The 25101-nt window shown below is 42.0% G+C and overlaps 1 protein-coding gene across 6 annotated transcripts in view; it reads left to right on the forward strand.

Moving 5' to 3' along the window:
• Positions 1–1705: 1705 nt before the first annotated feature.
• Positions 1706–25101, forward strand: part of LOC133493590 (dnaJ homolog subfamily C member 5-like) — a 64439-nt gene continuing 41043 nt past the window's right edge. For 4 of the 6 annotated variants that reach the window (XR_009793051.1, XR_009793055.1, XR_009793057.1 and 1 more), the window contains exons 1-2: positions 4155–4926; positions 10662–10778. Coding sequence is in view for 1 of the 6 variants with exons in the window: in XM_061807110.1 (XP_061663094.1) it covers positions 10672–10778 (107 nt within the window). In the remaining 5 variants the exon portion in view is untranslated. Of the gene's footprint in view, positions 3018–4154; positions 4927–10661; positions 10779–25101 lie in introns of those variants that run through there. The other 2 variants (XR_009793056.1, XR_009793058.1) reach the window with 2 other exon arrangements.

A 25101-nucleotide genomic window follows, 5' to 3' on the forward strand; every position in this document is an offset into this window, starting at 1 on the left:
CAAAGCTGTCATTTCTGCCACTGCCTTGGCCCCCTCAGTTGTTGGACCAGCCACCACGCCCTTGCATTGGACCTTGAGGTGGAGGAGCTTTAAGACAGTCTTTAATCCAGTGATCGAGAGAACCACAACCAATACCCCCTTGATCACGTCGATGTTGCACTCTTCCCCGGCCCCTCCATGCCTTCCTGCGTATCCACCCCAGCTATTACCCTAGAACCCACCTGCCTGTCAAGGTGGTTGTGTCTGTCAAAAAATTATATCTGGTGTGGTTTTGGACCTTTATGTCTTGCCTGTGCTACTTCTAAGTTAAGAAGTTGTTTTTGGAGTTTAGTAATGTCATTATCCTCAGCCTGTTGTTGGCTTAAATAAATTTTGAGCTGAGAAACTGTGTCATCTAAATCTAGACTCATGTCCGGACAGGAGGTCAGGGTCAGCTTTAAGAGTGGTCTGTACTGTTTCAAGAGACCTGACAGGATCCCAGTCCTGAACATAGCCTCCTCCTAACCAGAGTGTCCAGGATGATGTCCAGTCGATTCAGTCCAAAGTTTAGTACAGTTAGTGCTCAAGTGGGTCGTTTAACATAGGGAAAAGAAGTGGGTGCGGCTGTAACAGGAGTGGGGAACCTTTCTCTGGTAGCTGCGGCCAGACGCTGGAAGTGTGCTCTCAATCTGGTTCCATTGGGTACGTTAAGCATACCTGCAGTTGTCTCGATTTCTCGGTGTTCAATACTAGTGCATGATCTAGATGCTGTTTGTCTCCAGTCTCCCATGCAGAGTGTATACCGCTGTAAAGTTTCCACAAAACTAGACATCCATGCATTACCACCAGAAGACAGACGAGACAAATTAGCAGTAAGACAATCAACATCTTTAAGATTAAACGGCTTGTATATTGGACCTGCTGGAGCCTCTATCATAGCCACCATTGTAAAGCAAAGCAAAGTAAATTTATTTGTATTGCCCATTTCATACACAAGGTAACGCAATGTGCTTTACAAGATTAAAGGCCTTTGAAAACAAAGAGATAAAACATTTAAAATGGGATAAAAACAATAAAAATGAACAATTTAAACAAGACAATTAAAACTGCATACAGTGCAAGTAATATGATCAAAAAGTGGATATATTCTAAAAAGCCTGAGAAAAAAGAAGTTTTCAACCTTGTAGCGTTTCGTTTACTTGTTATATAAAATAATGTAATATCCATCCATTTTCTTTACTGCTTATCCTCATAAGGGTTGTGCTGTGTTAGGGTTAGTGCTTGGAACCAATCCCAGCTGTCAACAGGCAGGAGGCGGGGTACATCCTGAACTGGTTGCCAGCCAATCGCAGCGCACATAGAGACAGACAACAGACACACTCACAATCACACCTGCGGGCAACCTTGAGTGTCCAATTAATGTTGCGTGTTTTGGGGATGTGGGAGAACATGCAAACTCCACACAGGCAGGTCCGGGATTGATCCTGGGGACCTCAGAACTGTGAGGCCAAAGCTTTCCCAGCTGCGCCACTTTGCTGCCATAATATAATATAATAATAATAATATTATTATAGCCATCGTGTTATTTCCAATGCGAGAGGACGCTTCATATAAAATCAACAAGACCGTTATCACCAACCCTCCTTCAGCGCCTCTTGCTTTCCCTGTCTGTGTGTGTGTGCGTGCGTGTGTGGTGTACTTACGTTTGATTCAGGTCGCGTGCGTGTGTGCGTATTCGACGTGCCCCCTTTCTCATTTTTGCGGTCCTTCACTCGCGTCGACATATCAAATACAACTTTTCTCAGCTCCATCTTCTTTTCCTCATGGGCTCCTTGATGCCCTCAACGTCACATGCCACCTTACCAGCACCTGGTCCCATTCCAACGTCCCTCTCCGTCACCATCATTAAATGCGGAGTGCACCTTTCTCTGTTCACCTCTTTAAGTTCCATGAGCCCTTATCTAATATGTCGCTTACATCTTTCATAGTCTTTTACATTTATATTATATTTACATAGTCTGTCATTGTCCCATAACTTCTTCGTCAGTTTGTCTGAATCGCGAATTTTACCTAAGTTGTGCTTTTGCCATTATTTTAATGCGCACTTCCATTCTTTATCTTGCTTCTTTTTGTCAACATTAAGCATCATTTGCTGCTCAATTTCAATGTATATTTAATCTTTAGTTGAATTATAATAAGCACATTCATGATCAAATTCAACATCCATGATTATTTATTTAACTTAGTGGTCACTCTTCTTAGACTAAACCCAGCCGAATTTCTATCGCGCAACAAATTAGCCTATACCATTCGTTTTTTTCGTACGCCACCTTGTGATGTCCCAGGCTCAAACCAATGGCAAACCCTCTGTTTTTAAGGGATCCCATCCCCCTTAGGTGTAACAGGTAAACCTCACAGCGCAATTGTATGTCTACAATATATGTCAGCTACGATGGGATATACAACTTCTCTTATTCTCTTTATCTGTTATTCTCAATAACTCATATGAGGCATGAACATTCTGATACCAATGACTTCTCAAATTTAGGCAGTTCAATTTGCAGAATTCGACAGTAAACAGGCTCCTTCTTACCTTTTGGTTTTGGCCGCGACCTGGAGAAGTCAAAAGCACAGACGACCACCCCCGACTTATCCGTATAACACTCATGTGTTTCTCATATGTCTCTCTTTATCTCATCTGTCGACGGCCAAGGCTCGTCTACCTCCCTCGACTTACGGTTGGGGTCACCAAATTGTAGGGATTTGCGAGTTTGGACCCTACGCGTGTTCACGAATCGAGGAAGATATGACCAATGATTAGAAAAAGTTAACAGCAAATGGATTTATTACAAAGGAATGTGCAGTACAGACGTCCGGGTCTTATCTACGTATCTGCCGCACACGACACGTGTCTTCTGGCAGGATAGCCAAAGAAGAAGACAAAAGCTGCCCAGTAACACGAGGTTTTTATATGTATGGGTACATGGTATAAGTGGCTGTCTCCCATACCCCCAGCAGTCTGGTCCTGGGCTAGGATGGTAACTTTCCGCTCCTTATCTGGTGTCGTTCGTCTTCACGGCAATGCCTGGGATAGGAGGATGACACCAGCCGGTTTTCTGCGTACACCGGCTCCACAACACATCCTTGTCTGATTAGCAAACGGGCAACACTTTATCTGTTGATTAAATGTATAAGGTCATATTTAAGCAAATAAGGAAAGTGCAATAAAAGTAAAATAGTCTTCAATACGCAACCAAGGTAATGCTGTTAGCCTGCTAAGCTAAGCTAATTTAGGCCAAGCACCTTCAATGCAAACAATACGGCTCAAATTTGGGTACTAAGATGTACTAAGATGAGACTTGTTAAATTTCCTATAAGTCCTCACGGCCCTCCTTGTACAAGTTATGAAATTACTCACGTTCAATGTTTCTTCTACAGCACAGATTGATCACAAATTCAGCTAATTGTTAGCCTGCTAAGCTACGGTATTCTGGGCCTATAACCGAGTTTCAATTTACGTTTCCACTCGCCCAGCTTTCTAATAGTAATCACGGTCCTCATTGTTTACGATACGTAGGTTTTGTAGGTTGTGTAAGTACAAGCGTTTGATGTTTACCTCCTCGCCAAACATTTGATTACGTACGCGACTTGATGTTAAGGAGCTCGTCGAGGCTAGGCTACGTCGTGCAGCTTCAACACGAACGAATACGGCTCCAATTTGGGTCCTAAGATTACACAGATGATGATTTTTGTCCACTGAAGTCAAGATCAAAGTTCAAACAACCGTAGCTAAAACATTCCATGGCTCTTTCAGCCTAAACGTTTCCTGACCCCTGCTCTAACTAGTGAGCACCAAAACCCCCTTGAAAAATTGTAGTGTTCTAAACCTTTTTATATGGTTGTGTATAATTTTATGAAACAGTACATCTAGGAGTAAAACTAGTTGTTTATTACTGTTCATTATTCGTAAGGTAAGTAAGGTTCTTTTGGCTGTTCATTATTAGTAAGGTAAGCAAGGTTCTTTTGGCTAGCCCCGTTAGGGGTCGACACACACACACACACACACACACACAACACACACACACACACCACACACACACACACACACACACACACACACACACACGCGCGCGCACACGCACACACGCACACACACACACACGCACACGTTTCACATAAAAACTCATATTTGTTTGGCACAGTTTTTACGCCACATGCTCTTCACGGCTCCCGGTTTACCAAACCAATGCTCTAACCACTGAGCTTTTGGGCCTCATTACTGTTCATTATTCGTACTGGATTATATTATGCTTCTACTATTAGAGTAAATAGTACTTGTGGGGGCGGCACAGAGGTTCAGCTGGTATAGCGTTGGCCTCACAGTTCTGAGGACCCGGGTTCAATCTTGGCCCCGCCTGTGTGGAGTTTGCATGTTCTCCCCGTGCCTGCGTGGGGTTTCTCCGGGCACTCCGGTTTCCTCCCACATCCCAAAAACATGCAACATTAATTAGACACTTTGGCCCCAAGTGTGATTGTAGCTGTTTGTCTCTATATGCCCTGCGATTGGCTGGCAACCAGTTCAGGGTGTACCCCGCCTCCTGCCCGTTGAACGTTGTGATTTTCTCCAGCACTCCCCGCGACCTTCGTAAGGATAAACGGCAAAGAAAATGGATGGATGGATGGATGGATTACTTGTGGGTTGTTTTGTCCTCCTCCCTGTTCAGGCGCGCTCACTGCAAAAGAAGGCAAGGCGCGCGCATAAGCAGGAAAGGTTTCTGCTCGTACCCTCAGTGTGGTTGATAGCCGGTGATTAGCCCCTCGCTCCTCGCATTTGGGGAATCCTCCAGTGTGTGCTGGGATGAAGAGACATTTTTGAACATCTGCTCCGGGTTCGGAGAACGGTGGTAATAAAGAAGACATCGTTGTACGATTGTGCCTGAAAAATTGGTGAGTGTTCCCTCTCTCAGCGTTAGCGTGTAGGCTAACACTTAGGGTTTTTTTTCATTACCCGAGTGAGCTCGCAACGCTAACCGACTCACCAGAACGGGGATAAAGGCGCTGGAGATTATCCTGGCTAAAGAGCACTGTCCCTCCTGCCTCTGGCAACTCATCAAGGGCTGTGTGAGAGTCGCAAACCATTCGTTTGATTCAAATGTCAGGGAAGTACTTCTCAACTCGATACATTGTCCATTTGTTTTAAACGGGTAAACTACAATTCCGATTCAATAGGATTTGTTTTCTAATGGTTTTACTTTTACGCCAATACCTGAAATTGTCTGTACAATATGCGAAGCATTTAGGGTTAAGCCTTCCAAGTAGGTCACAAACTGTCTTCTAATCTTATTTACACTCTTTATCGATGTTTAAATCCAAAAGATTGAGTGCTGCAAGTCACCTGTTAATTTTGTCATAGTCGACGACTAATATTTCATACCTACATCGATGATTAATCAGACGCAGTAATCTAACGCTGTTATATTTTAGTGCAAATATTTTGTTTGGGGACCAACTGTGGCCCTTTCCGTGGACTGGTTAGAGGCACAGGAGTTTAAATTAAATTAAAAAGAAAAAGTATTTCATCTGAATGCAACTATTGCACTTTATATTAGGCAATTAAAATTTTTTGTCAACTTACCATGATGTAGCATAAGTGGGACCCCTGCTTGTTTCCTGATACTATCGAACTGTGTTTTGTATATCCAATCTACTCTTGTTTTGGTGTCTGTCTCCGTAGAAAACCCTGCCTCACAAAAATATGTGGTTGGAAACGGAATAGGGGCTTTGAGTGCTTCTGTGGCAATGTCAGGATGTTCTGCTTTGACTATGACCCAGAATGCAAAGAGATTTGAAGTTGTCTCAAACATGGATGGAAGATAACTGTCACTTGCAATTTTAATAAGTTGTTCCTCTATGTATATAGAGAGGATTGATAAACCTGGCGTGTTCTCAAACGGGTTGCGGATTCCTCCAATCACTGGTTTGGGGTCTTTTTTTGTTGGGAAGTAAATCTGAAAGTCTTGAAAGCTCCAACAGGTGGTCATGCTCCAACAGGCAGAATGAAGGTTCAAGATCAGTCTCTTCTATAATCCCTGGTACTGCGTGGAACATGTCGAAAGTCCTTGCGTTTACTCTCTTTCACAATAATTTCAGTTTGGGTTTAAATGCAGCAACCTTTTCTTCCAACTTCAAAACAGTTGTCAATTTTCCTTAAAGTGACAGATTGAGTTTGTTGAGCAAATAAAAATGTCATAGAGGTAAGCAAGTTTTGATATTCAATCAGCATTGCTTAAATACTTTGCGAGGGCTGACTTTTTTTTTTTTAAGAACTCAAAAACTCTTGTCAGCGATATCCCTCGAGAAAGCCATCGAACTTCTGTGTACAAGAGAGTGTCGTGCATCCATCTCTTCACAGATCTGATCAAACTTGCAAATTAAGGGCCTTTACCCTGATGTAATTAATAATCTTAATTAGTAATCTTGTAAAAAATGCCCCATGGGGGCACAAGCCAGTGCAATCTGTAGGCCGGTCACCATTGCATCCAGCGTAAAACTGCCACATAAATAAGAGCATTCATTTAAAGAATACCGTACCGGATCAGTCATGGCAAGTAACCTGCGGGGCGTCGGTGGCAATTCAGCTACTGCGGGTCAATGACAAAGAAGACAAGGAAAGCTGATTCGTTGGCAGAAGAAGAAGAGGAATGCACCGAGCCTACAACTAAGTGTTGTGACTTTGAATGTTGGGACTATGACAGGAAAACCTCAGGAGCTGGTTGACATGATGATAAGGAGAAAGGTCGCTATATTGTGCATCCAAGAGAGCAGGTGGAAAGGTAGTAAGGCTAGAAGTTTAGGACCAGGGTTTAAATTATTTTACCATGGAGTAGATGGGAAGAGAAATGAAGTAGGAGTTATTTTAAAAGAAGAGCTGCTTAAGAATGTCTTGGAGATGAAAAGCGTATCAGATTGAGTGATGAAGCTGAAATTTGACATTGAGGGTGTTATGTATAATGTGATTAATGCAGCCCTATGGGGGCACAAACCAGTGCAATCTGTAGGCCGGTCCCAAGCCCGGATAAATGCAGAGGGTTGCGTCAGGAAGGGCATCTGGCGTAAAAACTGTGCCAAACAAATATGAGCGTTCATCTAAAGAATCCCATACCGGATCGGTCGTGCCCCGGGTTAACAACGCCCGCCCCCGGCACGGCTAACCTGCAGGGCGTCGGTGGAAATTCAGCTACTGTGGGTCGAAGACAAAGAAGAGGAGGAAACCGGATCCAGCGTCAGAAGAAAAAGAGGAATGCACAGAGCCTACAACTGAGTGTAGGGACTTTGAATGTTGGGACTATGACAGGAAAAGCACAGGAGTTGGTTGACATGATGATTAGGAGAAAGGTTGATATTCTGTGCATCCAAGAGAGCAGGTGGAAAGGTAGTAAGGCTAGAAGTTTGGGAGCAGGGTTTAAATTATTCTACCACGGAGTAGATGGGAAGAGAAATGGAGTAGGGGTTATATTAAAGGAAGAGCTGGCTAAGAATGTCTTGGAGGTGAAAAGAGTATCAGATCGAGTGATGAGACTAAAATGTGAAATTGAGGGTGTTATGTATAATGTTGTTAGCGGCTATGCACCACAGGTAGGATGTGACCTAGAGTTGAAAGAGAAATTCTGGAAGGAACTCGATGAAGTAGTTCTGAGCATCCCAGACAGCGAGAGAGTTGTGATTGGTGCAGATTGTAATGGACATATTGGTAAAGGAAACAGGAGCGATGAAGAAGTGATGGGTAAGTACGGCATCCAGGAAAGGAACTTTGAAGGGCAGATAGTGGTGGACTTTGCAAAAAGGATGGAGATGGCTGTAGTGAACACTTATTTCCAGAAGAGGGAGGAACATATAGTGAGCTACAAGAGCGGAGGTAGAACCACGCAGGTAGATTATATTTTGTGCAGACGATGTAATCTGAAGGAGGTTACTGACTGTAAAGTAGTGGTAGGGGAGAGTGTATCTCGACAGCATAGGATGGTAGTATGTAGGATGATTCTGGTGGTGGGTAGGAAGATTAAGAAGACAAAGGTAGAGCAGAGAACCATGTGGTGGAAGCTGAGAAAGGAAGAATGTTGTGCCGCCTTCCGGAAAGAGGTGAGACAGGCTCTCGATGGACAACCGAAGCTCCCGGAAGACTGGACGACGACAGCCAAGGTGATCAGAGAGACAGGCAGGAGAGTACTTGGTGTGTCTTCTGGTAGGAAAGGGGAGAAGGAGACTTGGTGGTGGAACCCCAAAATACAGGGAGTCATACAAGGAAAGAGATTAGCGAAGAAGTGGGATACTGAGAGGACTGAGGAGAGGCGAAAGGAGTACATCGAGATGCGACGTAGGGCAAAGGTAGAGGTGGCAAAGGCTAAACAAGAGGCATATGAAGACATGTACACCAGGTTGGACACAAAAGAAGGAGAAAAGGATCTCTACAGGTTGGCCAGACAGAGGGATAGAGATGGGAAAGATGTGCAGCAGGTCAGGGTGATTAAGGATAGAGATGGAAATGTGTTGACTGGTGCCGGGAGTGTACTAAATAGATGGAAAGAATACTTTGAGAAGTTGATGAATGAAGAAAATGAGAGAGAAGGAAGAGTTGAAGAGGCAAGAGTGAAGGACCAGGAAGTGGAAATGATTACTAAGGGGGAAGTCAGAAAGGCACTACAAAGGATGAAAAATGGAAAGGCAGTTGGTCCTGATGACATACCGGTAGAGGTATGGAAGCAATTTGGAGAGATGGCTGTGGAGTTTTTGACCAACTTATTCAACAGAATACTAGCGGGCGAAAAGATGCCTGAAGAATGGAGGAAAAGTGTTCTAGTTCCCATTTTTAAGAACAAAGGGGATGTTCAGAGCTGTGGGAACTATAGAGGAATAAAGTTGATGAGCCACACAATGAAGTTATGGGAAAGAGTAGTGGAGGCTAGACTCAGGACAGAAGTAAGTATCTGCGAGCAACAGTATGGTTTCATGCCTAGAAAGAGTACCACAGATGCATTATTTGCCTCGAGGATGCTCGTGGAAAAGTACAGAGAAGGTCAGAAGGAGCTACATTGTGTCTTTGTTGATCTAGAGAAAGCCTATGACAGAGTACCAAGAGTGGAACTGTGGTACTGCATGCGTAAGTCTGGTGTGGCAGAGAAGTATGTTAAGGACATGTATGATGGCAGCAGAACAATGGTGAGGTGTGCCTTAGGTGTGACAGAGGAATTTAAGGTGGAGGTGGGACTGCATCAGGGATCAGCTCTGAGCCCCTTCCTGTTTGCAGTGGTAATGGATAGGCTGACAGATGAGGTTAGACTGGAATCCCCTTGGACCATGATTTTCGCAGATGATATTGTCATATGCAGTGAAAGCAGGGAGCATGCAGAGGAACAATTGGAAAGATGGAGACATGCACTGGAAAGGAGAGGAATGAAGATTAGCCGAAGTAAAACAGAATATATGTGCGTGAATGAGAAAAGTGGAGGGGGAAGAGTGAGGCTACAGGGAGAAGAGATAGCGAGGGTGGACGACTTCAAATACTTGGGGTCAACAATACAGAGCAATGGAGAGTGTGGCCAGGAAGTGAAGAAACTGGTCCAAGGAGGTTGGAACAGCTGGCGAAAGGTGTCTGGTGTGTTATGTGACAGAAGAGTGTCTGCTAGGATGAAGGGCAAAGTTTACAAAACAGTGGTTAGGCCGGCCATGATGTACGGATTAGAGACAGTGGCACTGAAGAAACAACAGGAAGCTGAACTGGAGGTGGCAGAAATGAAGATGTTGAGGTTCTCGCTCGGAGTGACCAGGTTGGATAGGATTAGAAATGAGCTCATTAGAGGGACAGCCAAAGCTGGATGTTTTGGAGACAAGATTCGAGAGAGCAGACTTCGATGGTTTGGACATGTTCAGAGGCGAGAGAGTGAGTATATTGGTAGAAGGATGCTGAGGATGGAGCTCCCAGGCAAAAGAGCGAGAGGAAGACCAAAGAGAAGGTTTATGGATGTGGTGAGGGAAGACATGAGGGCAGTTGGGGTTCGAGAGGAAGATGCAGGAGATAGGCTAAGATGGCAAAAGATGACACGCTGTGGCGACCCCTAACGGGACAAGCCGAAAGGAAAAGAAGAAGAAGAAGATTGGTCCAGTTTGTGGTCAGGGTTGCAGATTTGTTTTTTTTTTTAATTTAATTTTCTTTTATTTTTTTAAACTCACTCCTTAACTCCCAAATTCCTGCTCGTGTAAAGCTCCGTCTTGACAAAACCTGGAGTGCTGTCCAGCAGGAAGCAGGTGGAACATCTATTATCTACATTTGAGCTGCCTCGAACAGTGTTTTTTGCTCAGATTAAGTAGCAGCAAATTTAGACATCATTTTGCTGATAATCCTCTGTGCAGTTTTGGCCTATTTCTGTAGCCTCCTTTGTCTACTGCAGTGCATCTAGCCACACTGAGATACCTCCTGAGTTACACTAGCTCAAGAGGCTTTCCATTGAGGATCTAGAATGTCACCAACAGCTGTGCAGTACAATGAAGATGAGAATGTCCAACAATGAGAGCTAAATGAGCTACCGTTGAAATTAATTTTGAAGAGCATGCTGGGCTTCACAGAGACGCATTAAAATCAGTGGGTAGCTGGGCATGTGAAGTCTTACTATACTTGTGTCTGATAGGTGACGCGCGATGGAGCAGCAGAGACAGAGAGCTCTGTCCACGTCAGGAGAATCACTGTATGCTGTGCTGGGAGTGGACAAGAACGCGACCACAGAGGACATAAAGAAATGTTACAGGTGAACTATCTATCACTAGATGGTGCTATCAATTCTTTCTGTGTCATTGATATAACCTAACAGTGGGGAATTGTCTGGACAGTGTAGATCAGGGGTGACCACTGCGTCCATCATGGTCCATCATCAGTTTTGGTCAATCACGTGACCATGTGCAAAAAAAAAAAAAAACCAACAAAAAAAACAAAGTCAGCCTATCATCCATCTGTCGCTCTATTCAGGTGTGGCCAATACATGGATTGTGCAGGCAGATTTATTGACATTTGGTTTAACCAATCCTGGCCTCTTCTGACGTGTCACGGCGCATGTGCACATAAAGCCAAATTCTAGCAAGCTGGCTTCCTATTTACAATCTATCTCTTGCTTTCTCAATGGCAGTTGTTGCGATGCGCACCCGCACCCCACATTGGGTCAAAGGTACACTTGGGAAACCCCCCCCCTAACTCCCTGTCGGTAGATTGCGAGATGCTGGCTACTTGAAAAGTAGATCTTCGGGCAAAAAAACTGTGGGAACCCTTAGTGTCAATCAATGTCCATTTTTCGCGTCTCTACGATGTTATTTTTAAAACTCGGTTGACTTACAAATGGGTTTCAGAACAAAGTTTTAGACAATTTTCTTCAGTTCACGATCATTGCAGTTCGCCAACAGTTGCGGTATCCATGCAAGACACAAAGTTGTTTTCTCTCACAGCGTGAATTATGTTTGATGTGTGTGTCAGTTATTTAAGATAAAACTCTAACTCGAAATTAGCCCTCAGTCAGGTTCCCAAGTAAATCAAAAGTGTCACATAATTGGAGTATTATTTGGAAGCTCAGGAAAGTGTTGCAGTTCTGGTAGTGGGTGATGAACTTTACCTAGTGCTCGCCTTCCACTCTCCAGCACATGTTCATCTGGAGTCTCCCAGCTGTCTATTCCTTGCTGGGCGTCTGCACCAACTGTAATAAAAAGCAAAGAAAATGTATTTATATCGTCCACTTTAGACGCAAGTTACAGTGAAGAAAATAAATATTTGAACACCCTACTATATTGCAAGTTCTCCCACTTAGAAATCATGGAGGGGTCTGAAATTTTCATCGTAGGTGCTTGTTCACTGTGAGAGAGATAAAAATTCTGAAATCACAATGTATGATTTTCTTTTTTTTTTTTCAACGATTTGTGTGATACAGGTGCATCTGAACACCTGAGAAAACAAATGTTAATATTTGGTAGAGTAGCCTTTGTTTGCAATTGCAAAGGTCAAACGTTTCCTGTAGTTGTTCACCAGATTTGCACACAATGCATGAATGATTTTGTCCCACTCCTCCACACAGATCTTCCCTAGATCAGACAGGTTTCTGGGCTGTCACTGCGAAACACGGAGTTTCAGCTCCCTGAAAAGATTTTCTATTGGGTTTTTAATTCTGGAGACTGACTAGGCCACGCCAGAACCTTGATATGCTTCTTACGGAGCCACTCCTTGATTTTTCCTGGCTGTGTGCTTCGGGTCATTGTCATGTTGAAAGGCCCAGCCATGACCCATCCTCTGACTGACGGAAAGAGGTTGTTTCCCAAATTCTCACAATACATGGCCATCCTCTCCATAATACAGTGCAGGCGTCCTGTCCCATGTGCAGAAAAACACCCCCAAAGCATGATGCTAGCACCCCAATGCTTCACAGTAGGGTTGGTGTTCTTGGGATGGAACTCATCATTCGTCTTCCTCCAAACACGGTCAGTGGAATTATTACAAAAAAGTTCCATTTTGATCTCATCTGACCACAAAACTTTCTCCCATGACTCCTCTGTATGATCCAAATGGAAACTTAAGACGGGCCTTGAAATGTGCTGGTTTAAGCAGGGGAACCTTCTGTGCCATGCATGATTTCAAACCATGACGTCTTAATATATTACCAACAGTCACCTTGGAAACGGTGGTCCCAGCTCTTTTCAGGTCATTGACCAAGTCCTGTCGTGTAGTCCTGGGCTGATTCCTCACCTTTCTAAGGATCATTGAGACCACACATGGTGATGATATCTTGCATGGGCTCCACTCCAATTGACCCCTCCGTACAGGGCACTTAACCACGCCTCCTGAAGTTACGTCACCCCACGTGTGCGAACCTCAGACAAACAATTACCAAAAATCGCGGCGCAGGAAGAAAAGACTAGAGCGAAATTATCCAATTTACCAGCTGATTCTTAGCGAATAGTGAAATGTCGTTGAAAAGCAGACATGCATATCGACGGAGAAACCATATGAGCCCAAGATCTTTCCGGAGTCAGAGGAAGCCCGAGAAGCCACATAATATATTATAACCCAAAGACGAATTCGTCATTGACAGTTTCCTATTTTCGTGTTACATATCACACTTGTGTGCAGAATCTGTATGTGTATCTGTATAGCCGTTTGTGAACAGCCGTATGAAGGAAAAGAAGGCGAGGCTTGATTTACGAGTTTTCTCTCTTTCTTTGTGTAACGTCACACGCCCCCCTCAATAATTATTCTTGAATTAGTGCCGAACCTACGTAAGTCCCGACCGAGTACGACAATCACTACTTTATAGTGTCCTTAAACATCCTTCCTTCAGTCTTGGTGTCTCGGTGCACGTCGAAGGCTTTTAGGACTCGCTAGTCCGGTTTAGCTTAGCTCGGTAGCCGCCGAACAGAGACACGTTTGTGCAGTCAGATCATCGCAAAATATTGCTCAACACAGATCAAGTGTGTCAATCATTCACACGTAGCTATGTTATGCAAGCGAAGAACTGCTAATTCATTTATATGAGACATGTATTGAAAATCAAATAAAGGGCTTACCTTTGTGCAAACATATCTGTTCCGGTTGATTTTAGATGGATTCAGTTGATCATACGATCTTCCACAAAGTTTGATCCATCGAAGACATTTTTCATACTTGGTCTTCTGTTCCGGTTGATATTAGGTGGATTCAGTTGATGATGCGGTCTTCCACAAAGTTTGAGCCATCGAAGACATTTTTCGTCCTGGGTCTTCGGTTTTGGAAAGGGTATGAATTGAACTCTACCAACTAGGCTTTCAGGATACCTGTCGTCACTATTACAAAGTCCGTGACTACACCTCTTAATCATATCTATTGTTAAAGTACCCAAATACGCGATAAAAACGCTAACAAAAGCTATACTGGACCATGCAACGTTCTCTGAGGGAACGGCGGATGCCAAAAGGGGGCGTGGTTTATGCAGATCTCTGGCCTCTGATTGGTCAGCGACGCGGATGACGCCATTTCTACGTAGGGGTCAATTGAGATTGACCGTTATGTTTAGCTTCTTCCATTTTCTAATGATTGCTCCAACAGTGGACCTTTTTTCCACCAAGCTGCTTTGGAATTTCTCCGTAGCCCTTTCCAGCCGTGTGGAGTTGTCCAATTTTGTCTCTGGTGTCTTTGGACAGCTCTTTGGTCTTGGCCATGTTGCAAGTTTGAGTCTTACTGATTGTATGGGGTGGACAAGTGTCTTTATGCAGCTAACAACCTCACACAGGTGCATGGAGTGGTGTTGGATTTTTAAAAGCGGACTAACAGGTCTTTGAGGGTCAGAATTCTATCTGATAGACAGGTGTTCAAATACTTATCTGCAGCGGTATCACACAAATCGTTGAAAAATTATACATTGTGATTTCTGGATTTTGTTTTTTTTTAGATTATCTCTCACAGTGGACATGAACCTACGATGAAAATTTCAGACACTTCCATGATTTCTAAGTGGGAAAACTTGTATTATAGCACGGTGTTCAAATACTTATTTTCTTCACTGTACATCAATGTGCTTTCCATATTTAAAAGAATTGAAATACAATAATCCCTTGTTTTTCGCGGTTAATTGGGACCATAACCACAAGCCAAAAGTGAAAAAACACGAATTATCGGGGTATATGTGGGTAGGAGAATGTTTAAAATATGTAAACAGTATTTGCCCTTTGCACATTTGAGACAAAATAGGTATTTATAATTATAACACCTCATAAAAATATGCAGTATTATAAATTTACAATATATATATCTATATATAAATTATAAAACACTATTATATTACTGTATAGTTACATTCATCACTTGGAGGCTTCTGTGAGAGGCACTATGATGTAGCTTTGAGATAGGGAGTTGTTCTCTGTGTGTGGGTACCAGAATGTTTAAAATAACAACAGTACAAGTGTCACTTAAGTGTATAGAAAACAAACCCCCTAAAACAAAATTTTTATTGCAGTATGGAATTAACATTCTTCACTCAGAGAATCTACTCCTGGAGGTGCTTGTCGGGTTTACGCAACCTAGGGCATTTTTTGCTTGCGAGGAGAACGTAGGGAATGTGTACAGTTGCAATCTCTTGCCTGTTCTGGCCACATCTCCAGGACTCCTCCTTTTTATTTTCTCATGGTGGTCTGCAACGTAACCAACACATTAAACGTTGAAGCTTGAGGTTCGTCAGCACTTTCTTCAGCCTCTTCCTCATCGTCACCGGGCTGTTGTTCTGCAATCTACTGTCCACAAATCTAACGCAGCTTCCATTCAAACAATCCTCTCATTTTGTCACCATACGGTTCGCTTCCTTAATTTTTGAAGCGGTTTTAGGGATTTTATGTCACGCACTGTGGATTCATTCACACCATAATGGCACGCCATAAAATTGTATCTTCTGCCGTCTTTGGTCGTATCCAAAATTTGTACTGTTTTGCTGTTCATCATTATCTTCCTCTTCTTCTTGGCAGGAAGCTTTTGTATCAGCACAGTGCTTTAGTAGTGGCATTGTGAACACGAGGTTATCGCACAGACAGTCAACAGCATAGAAAATGTTGGAAAGGAAGGACAAGGGAAAGGGTGGAACCGGAAGTTGCTGGGTGAGCGTCAATGATGTGGAGCCAATCAGCTTACAAGTTAAATACACACATGCTCTCATTGGTCGATGTTGTGACGATCAGGCGTCTTGTATCAATGCATCTTCCTGCAATGCGGTATGCTGATCTGGCTTTTTTTTTTTTTTGGGGGGGGGGGGGGTAGAAAAAAAACATAGCATTGAAGCCGCAAAAATTGAAGGTGGAAGTAGCGAGAGAATCCTGTACGAAGAAAAAAGCTCAAACATTTAAAACAGAAAAAATTAAAGTACAATTAAAACCGTACTTTACATAAAATCAGAAATTGTATTATAGACTACAGTATATACAGCGGTACCTTGAGATACAAGTTTAATTCATTGTGATTGAGCGCTTATCTCGAGTTGTTCTTATGTCAAAACAGATTTCCCTATTGAAATAAATGCCCTCAATCTGTTCCATCTCACAAAATTCCACACCATTTTATTTTCCACATCTTTAAATAAAAAAAGTGTATTTTTAGATAACGTATAAAAACATAAAGTAAAATGGAAAGAGAGGAACTACTTTTATAAAGTATACTTACCTTGGAGATGAGACGACCTTAAGTTAAATCCACACATGCTCTCATTAGTCGATGTTGTGACGATCATGCGTCTTGTATCAATGTATCTTCCTGCAATGCGGTATGCTGATCTGGCTTTTTTTTTTTTTTTTGGGAGGGGGGTGGGAAAAAAAGTGAAGCACTGAAACCACAAAAATTGAAAGTGGAAGTAGCGAGAGAATCCTGTACGAAGAAAAAAGCTCATAAACATTTAAAACAGAAAAAAATAAAAGTACAATTAAAACCTTGCTTTATATAAAATGAGAAATTGTATTATAGTCTCCAGTGTGTATACAGCGGTACCTTGAGATACAAGTTTAATTCATTCTGTGACTAAGCGTTTATCTTGGGTTGTTCTTATGTCAAAACAGATTTCCCTATTGAAATAAATGTAAATCCCCTCAATCTGTTCCATCTCACAAAATTCCACACCATATTATTTTCCTCATCTTTAAATAAAAAAGGTATTTTTAGATAAATGTATAAAAACAAAATAAAATGGAAAGAGAGGAACTCCTTTTATAAAGTATACTTACCTTGGAGATGAGACGACCTTTGGTAAAAGAAGGTACTGGTGTGAGGGTGGAGAATGCAGATGGAGGATGTTTGTGGAAGAAATTTTCACTTTCACTCAGTATCTTCTTTACACTATCTCTGAACTTAATTGCCACACGTTTGTTTTTTATTCAGTTGGTTGTTTTTCACTTTTGCTGAACTTATTTTGTATAATTTCACTTGGCGCTTAGCTTGTTACTTTACACTCAATGGAGTTGAATTAACTCAAGTGTTCCTATTTTTTTCAGTTTCAGGGAATCATACACATTCTGGTCTAGTGTGATTGTATTGGCCAGTTGTTCAATTGAGCAGAGGGCCTGGAAGACCGCCGTTGCAGAGTTGTTTTGATTGTTGTGCAGCCCCTGTCTTGGTTTACGGCAGACACTTTTGAAATGGTGTGGGATATTGCAGTTCGTGCAAGTATGTTTGAAGGCAGGGCAATGATTCATCTGGTTTTGCTTGCTGCTGTGTATCCTTCGTTGCCACAGTAGCTACAGGGTTGTGTTTGAATGCTCATTTTTCTCTTGGGAGGTCGGCCCTCAAGCCCTCTCCATCTGTCTGTATTCGCTGCATTGATCGCCACGGGCACAGGTGTGGGATTGGGATTGATTTGTCCGGCCGAACGGTTCCCGCTTTCTTTTGGCTTCAATGAAGCGTATGGTTTCATCAAGGAACATCTCTTAATTGGCCTGGCCAAGCATGTCGAGGCAGATATCATTTGCAAGGCCAAGTATGAGGGTGTCTCTAATTATTTGATCGCTATATGATAGCTGGGCTCCACACTGGCATGAAACGTTGTCCTGGCATACATTTGCTTGGCCTTTAATGCATGCTGAGAAGGTTCTTGCTGTTCATCTCTCTCCTGCCACATTTGCTGAAGTCGTAGTCTTGACTCCATCACATTCTCTTGACGAATTGCCATGGACTTGAGGAGTGCTCTCGTCATATGATGTGAGGTTGTTAAAGCTCTTAGAGCATTGCGAAGGGTCTCATCGCATCATTCGGGGAGTTGGAAGATTATGTCCTGGCCACTGAGGCGTGTGGCTTGTTTATATTCTGACCATCGTTGGGTGAAATATGTCCATTCTTCACTTGTTCCTAATGCAGAGATGACTGGGCGCTGTGGTCATGGGCGCTGTTGTTGTGGCAGGAGCTGGATCAGTGGTCCTCTCGTGAATGTCGAGGAGTTTAAGAACTCCGGCAGCTGTGGTTGAGGGCCATGTGACTTCACACTGTGGTGCGGGACACCTGATGTCAGTCATGTTAATTCTGTAGCGATAACTGTATGAAAGTCTTTGTCTCAGAACTCAAGGGCTTTATTTCGACAACAATACAGAATCACGCTCGAAGTATGTACCTGTAAATACATAATATATAACATAGATCGGTTGAATATCCTCTAGGATGGGATGCTTGTGGGCCTGGCACTTTTATGATCTTTTGTTGTTTGAAGATCTGCCTCACGGATGGTAAACTATGGAGTTGAAGTGTACGATGGTGCGACTTGCTGGGTGAGTGTAGTGAAAGTGTCCCTTTCCAGTCTCCAATAAAACTGGTCAGGTCGTCTGCTAGCTCACTATTGTTGTCTACTGGGGGGGATGGATCTTCACTTGTGAGCGATTGTAATCCGTGCCAGATTGATTTTGAGTTGTTAGTGCCAAACTGTTTTTCCTCTTTGCAATGTTAATTTCTTTATTTGTTATTCCATTTGTGTGCAGCATAACAGTTATCTGCTCCTTCACCATGTTTGCTTGTGCTCCACTATTTGACCTGAGTCTTCCAATCTCAGAGCATTACTGCGTTTATATTCCATAAGTATTTCTTTCATGTATTCAGGCTTTAACTATTTAGTGATTTATTGACCAGCAGTTGAACTTAAAAATATACTCTAAAGCTGACTGGAAACCAGTGTAAAGACTTTAGAATTCTACTAATATTCTCTGACTCCTTCGTTCTGGTCAGAACCTGAGCTCCAGCATTCTGAATGAGGTGTAGCTGTTTAGCTGCTCTTTTTGTGGGAGTCCGGTCAGAAGAACATGACATTTCTCAAATTTACTTGAGATAAACGCATGGATGAGCTTCTTCTGGTCTGCTTGACACATGCAAGCCTTCACTTTGATATGGACTTCAAATGGTAAAATGCAGTTTCATTAATTAATTAGAGAACACTATTGAAAGGTCGAAATATATCAGAACACCAAGGTTTCGAACTTGGACTTTGGTTTTTAAAGACAGTAAGTCCAGGTATTTACTAACGGCAATCATTTTTGCTGCTTTTTTTGCAAATTTTTTTTTTTTTTTTTGGGGGGGGTTGATAAGATTCCGTTTTCATTCATCTATATTGGAAAAGCTACTTTGGTTTTACAAACGGAGACTCGGACTGAATTAAGTTCGTGAATCAGGGTTCCATTGTACCGTACCTATATAAATGCCCTTGACACAACACATCAGACAATGAAGATGTGGAAAAAGTCACGCAAGAGCTGGCTTTGAGCCATGCTCACACAGACACTCATACAGACTTCCAGACATAAAATCTCCTCTGAAAGGTATTGTACACAGACCCACATACCTAAATTGCTTTTTCTACATTTAATGCTTGCAATTTTTTGTTGTGTTCAAATCATGGTTATAATAGTTTAGCATTTTCCATTGTAGTTCATTTTTATTTCGTTTGGACTTAAAAAAAGTTTTGATGACAGATTGAGTATTGAAAGTTTCAGTGCTAGTTGTATTTTATTTTTACAGGGGGTATTTGTCACGTGAGATTAAAAAAAATCACAATCAATAAGTCATAAAAACTAATACAATTTTTTTTTTTTTAAATAAGTGCATTAACAGCCGATGACTAACCATCCACCAATCAAATACAGGTAACAGCCCACAGAATTTGAAGCACTATAAATACAGTGCATTTTTTCTGGTTGTAAGGTTAGATTAGATGCATGACAACAGCCAGTGTAACTAGTCGTGAGACACCTCCGTATATTTGGAAAAAAAAAAAAAATTGTCCTTTGTTTTCCTTCCCTTGTTGGCAAAACATCTTGTGGACTTTCAGATTTAAAGCGGTTCCTCTTCCACACACACATCACCCTCTTTCACAAGTCACTCGCATTTGGGACAGTCGGAGTCCAACAAACAAACTGACAGTACCAGAGACCAAGATTTATGATGCCCATTGGCCACTACGCTTCTGTGTTGAGCCACCACCTCAATATACTATAAAGACTGGCCTTCTTATGCCACACCAAATTTTTAAGTCACCAGAAACTTTTGCCTGTGGAAAATGGCCCAAAATTGCATTCTCACTGTAGATCATAAATCTTTAAACACCAAAACATTCTGTCCAAGACAGGATGTTCCGATGCTGCAAGGGAAAAACCATGACCAGTACCCCCTGACTTGATAAACGGGAACAAATTTGGGCTAGCTTCAAACACATAACTGAAGCTCACGCTGCTAACCACGATGCACTGTGATGACGCCACTCCCGGTTTGCCACTGTTGCATCACTTCCATTTCGCCTCCTGCCCAAGCGTAAATATCCTTTACTGTATCTTGGTTTGAAAGCGGCCCGATATAGCTGCTCTCCAATTGGCGATCACTTCTTTTACTTACACATCTTCCTAGCATCACATTGGCTTGAAGCGATGGCTATCTTTTGCCATGATGCACTTCCGTCTCTTGGTTTGTGTGGTGCGATAGAGCTGCTCCCCCAATTGGTTAGCACGTAGCATCATCCTGGCATCACATCCCTCCATTGGCTACGAGCAACGTCAATCTTTTTAGGAGGCGGGAGGGGGGGGTGACGTCAATCTTTACCTGCAACACTCTTCCTGTGTCTTCGTCAGCAAATCCATTTGCATACGGTTGCTCACACTAGCACTGTACCCCTTCTGCAGTTTTATTCATCTTTTTTAACCATAGAACCCTAGAAATTGATAACCAGTGAGGAGAACAAGTTTAGTTTTTTTTTTCATCAAAACTAAACAAGAAATTGTCATGAAATATGAAAAAGACCTGCATATATTTGGCTTCAGGCTGCTGCTGCTCGAGTTCAGAGGTTCGAAGTGGAGGTTGAACCTGAAGTTGAGGAAATTATTTTGCTGGGAAAGGCTGAGGAGCACATTGACAAGTTGGTTCAGAAGCACCACGAGGATCTTTCGATGTTCAGGAGCACCGCGAGGATCATTCGACGGAGGAGCGAAAGGACCTGGAAGCGATGCAACACATGACAATGCAGAAGCAGTTTGTGGCGTAGTAGGAGGTAGCCACTATTCTGTCAGTTAGCATAAAATAAATTCTGATGAAATTCCATGACATTTCCGAATTTATTCAAAAGAATCAATCATCCAGAAAATGTGCTATCGCTCACTTCATTGTTTGCCTTGTATATTTCAGCATGATGATTAAAAGCTGTTAAAGGCAAACATCCTTGGATTGGTACTTCATAAAACATTGGAAGTTGTTTGATTTGAATTCATAGTTTGTGGAGTTGACAAAGTTTAGTGGGATTAAGTTTTGTGAGTGCCTCTGTGTCTAATGACACTGTGATGCCTTTTTGCTTGCCATGCACTCAACTCCAAAGGTAAATGAACATAATTTTTTATTATTCTTTACATTATGTACACTTTGAATGCTTATTTTTAAGGGAAATGAACATAATTTTTTATTATTCTTTACATTATGTACACTTTGAATGCTTATTTTTAAGGGAAATGAACATAATTTTGTATTATTCTTGATATTATGTACACTTTGCTTATTTTTAGAAGGGGGCGGTTGTCGGGGGGCTTGGAACGGATTAGGCTACAGTATTTACATGTAAAATGCGTTTAGAATTTCAAAAGTTTCCCATTACGAAACGACTTCTGTGACTGATTAATTTCGTAAGTATAGGGACCACTGTACATACACACACACACACGCACGCACCCCCCCTCACACACACACACAAAGTGGTACCTCGACTTCCAAAATCTGTTACAGAAGTTTTTTCGTAACTTTAATCTTTTGTTATTAGAAACTCATTTTACATGTAAATAGCCTAATCTGTTCCAAGGCCCACAACCACTACCACCCCACTGTGCCAAAAATAAGCATTCAAAGTGTACATAATGTAAAGAATAATAAAACATTTGTTCATTTACCTGTGGTGTTGAGCAACGATCCGACAAGAAGGGTGCGTGATGAGGCATCATGGGGGACTGAGGAGGAGGCACGCATACAACTTAATTCCACTCAAATTGATAAATTCACCAACTATGAATTTAAAACAAACATTAACTTTCAATGTTTGGTGAAGTACCAATCTAAGGATGTTTGCCTTTGACGGCTTTTAATAATCTTGCGGAAATGAACATCGAAAGATCCTTGTGGTGCTCCTGAAGCATCTCGTTGATGTCCTCCTCAGCTTTTCCCAGGAAAATAATTTCCTCAACTTCAGCTTAAACCTCCACTCACAGCATGAGGCCACATGCACGCATACCTTTTTAATATTTCTTCACGATTTCTTGTTTTGTTTTTGATGGACAAAACAACTCTCGTCTTCCCACTGACCATCAATTGCTTGGGGCCCATGGTGAAAAAATATGAAGAAATCCGCAAAGAAGTTGTACAGTACAAGTGTGCGCGAGGGTATGACAATGGATTTGGTACAGGATGTGCATCGTGTGTAAACATTGATGTCCCTCCAAGCCAATGAAGTGATGTGATGCCAGGAAGATGCTTCGTGATAGCCAATGGTAGAGCAGCTTTATCGTGCCACGCAAACCAAGATACAGTACATGATTTACATTCCGTGCTATCCAGCGGCATTTTTAACCTTTCATCTCCTGAACTTCCTTCGTAGAGGCAACGTTTTTCCAGGGAGGCTTTAAGGGTTAAGGGATAAGCAGTGTTGAAAATGGTTGTGTTACACACAAGCAGGGCCCCATCACATTTGCAATTCAACAGTCTGGAATAAGACTATACATAACCTGCTAGTGTGCCCTGCAATGGGCTGGCAACCAATTCAGGGTGTACTATGCCACCTGCCCAAAGATAGCCGACATAGGCTCCTGCACTCCTGCAAAACTTCAGGATTTGCGGCTTAGCTAATGGATGGTTAACTTGCTAGTCTACAACAATTGTAACCTCTTCTGTAAATCCTGCCCCGAATTTCAAACTTAAAGCGGTATCTTTACTATTTTAATATGTACTATGCACTAAAAACACACATAACAGAAGAGACCTAACCTTCATTGGTCAATTGTCTGTGGGCTCAAAGTCAAACAATAGAGAGATTACTTTTGCTTTGGAGGTTGTGTAGATGCGCAGCATCGCGAGTTTACTCGGCTCATATAGCTGACCCACTGTGACATCACAAGATGCTAGATTAGGACTATAATCACACATGTCTAAATCAAAGTCTTCACTTGGGCCATTGGGTGAAAATCCATATGGGGGGAAAAAAAAAGTTTTTGCTTGTCTCCAGCAGCTTACCCATAACGGTGTCCAGAACCACCCACGAAGAGTGAAAAGCCACAAAGTAGGGTGGGCTGTATGTTTATGTGGGTACCAAAACGTTTAAAATATGTAAACAGTATTTGTACTTTGTATATTCGAGACAAAAAGAGGTATTTAGTGGAGATTGAGCACTTCCAATGGTTACAAAGTAGCTCCTGCCCTCCAGGTAGGACCTGAATAATTTAAGGGCCGTTGCATCTCGTCTTATCCACGTTTCCAACTTGTTTAGCAGTATATTGTGATCTACGGTATCAAAAGCAGCACTGAGATCCAACAAGACCAAAATTGACACCTTTCCTGAGTCAGTGTTCAATTTTATATCATTTAGCACATTTACAAGAATTCACATTCTGTACTGATGTAAATTTCTTGAATTTTTGACAAATTTCTGAGTTTATTAAAACTAACTCAACAATTTTGGCTATGAAAGGGAGATTAGAGATTGGTCAATAGTTTGCCAACACAAGCATCCAGTACTGTTTTTTTAGAAGAGGTTTAACAGGAGCTTCTTTCAGAGCTATCGGAAACTCGCCAGACTGAAGTGGACAATTGATTATTTGTTGCAACTCAGCAAGCTTTGATTTCACAATAGTTTTGAAAAAGTCAGGGTATTGAGTCAAGGCAGCTTGTTGATGGTTTCAGCTGCTGAAGTTTTCTCTACAGTTTTTTTTTTTTTTTTTTTTTTTTTTGGTCAGCTGCAGTCACCAACGTTTGAAAAATGTACGTGTGTGCTCAGTCATGCTCGCAGATATAGTTACAGGTGTGGTCGACCAATCATGCCCGCAGATAAAGTTGCGGGTGTGATTAGGGATGGAATATCAAGACCTTAAAATAACTTAGTGGATTAATGTAACATAACTGTAAAATAAAAATAAAATAAACAAATACATAACTAAAATAAAAAGCTAAAATTTCAAACTCAGAAATGATTATTTCCAATTTCAACTGATATTAGTAGAACATGATATAAAACGGCATTTGAAAATTTTCATCAATAAAAATTCTTGATCTGACAAACTTTATCTGAAGAAAACTTAAATGCACTGGCCTGTCAAGGAATAAACACGAATGGTCTGTACCCGCAATGTTTTGAAAATGCTGAAAGTTTTGTTCAACATAATAGTCCATACTTTGTAACAAACATTCCTGTCATCAATCGTGATGTATTGTTGTGGGAGGTTAGGTGTGGAGTGGGGAGCAATTATCGTGGGACTGCCGTAAATAGGACGCCAGCTTGGTAGAACATGCCTTTGTGTGTGTGCGCTCGACGTATTTGCCACACCTGCGACGAGGTGGAGGATAGTCTAACATCTTATTTTTCTGGGGGGGGGGTCACGCCGTCACACTGCCTCGCGATCGATGCAATGAGTACTCCTGGTGTAACTGAATTTCTTTTGACGTGGGTTATTATGTTGATAACTTTCGACCGTAAATGCGTACGTGAAGCAGCTCTGAACATGTGCTTTTAGGCCTAATGTCCGTACATGCTCCGTATGATTAACTTGCATTTCCTCTTTCTGGGTGAATACTAGTTGTTTTGGAGCAGGCTTGTTTAGTTAACGTTTATGAAATAAACACGTAAATTAATCTCAAGACTACACAAAATAAGGGATGTCTTTCAATCTCTTTTCTACTCGTAACAAATTTTACACTTTTTTTTTTTTTTTGTGCTTGACTGTGCTGATTTGCGAGCACGGAGGCACGCTAGCATGATCGCGCTCTTTAAATTTGAGTGACTTGTCAGCTGTATCAAATTCTGACATGGTAATAGCGCTTTCCTGGGTGGCTTCAGATTATCATTTTATCATTTTGCTGATTTGTGCTCATATTTAACTTGA

This window comes from Syngnathoides biaculeatus, chromosome 2 (assembly GCF_019802595.1).
Source record: "Syngnathoides biaculeatus isolate LvHL_M chromosome 2, ASM1980259v1, whole genome shotgun sequence".
In the NCBI taxonomy this organism is placed as follows: domain Eukaryota; kingdom Metazoa; phylum Chordata; class Actinopteri; order Syngnathiformes; family Syngnathidae; genus Syngnathoides; species Syngnathoides biaculeatus.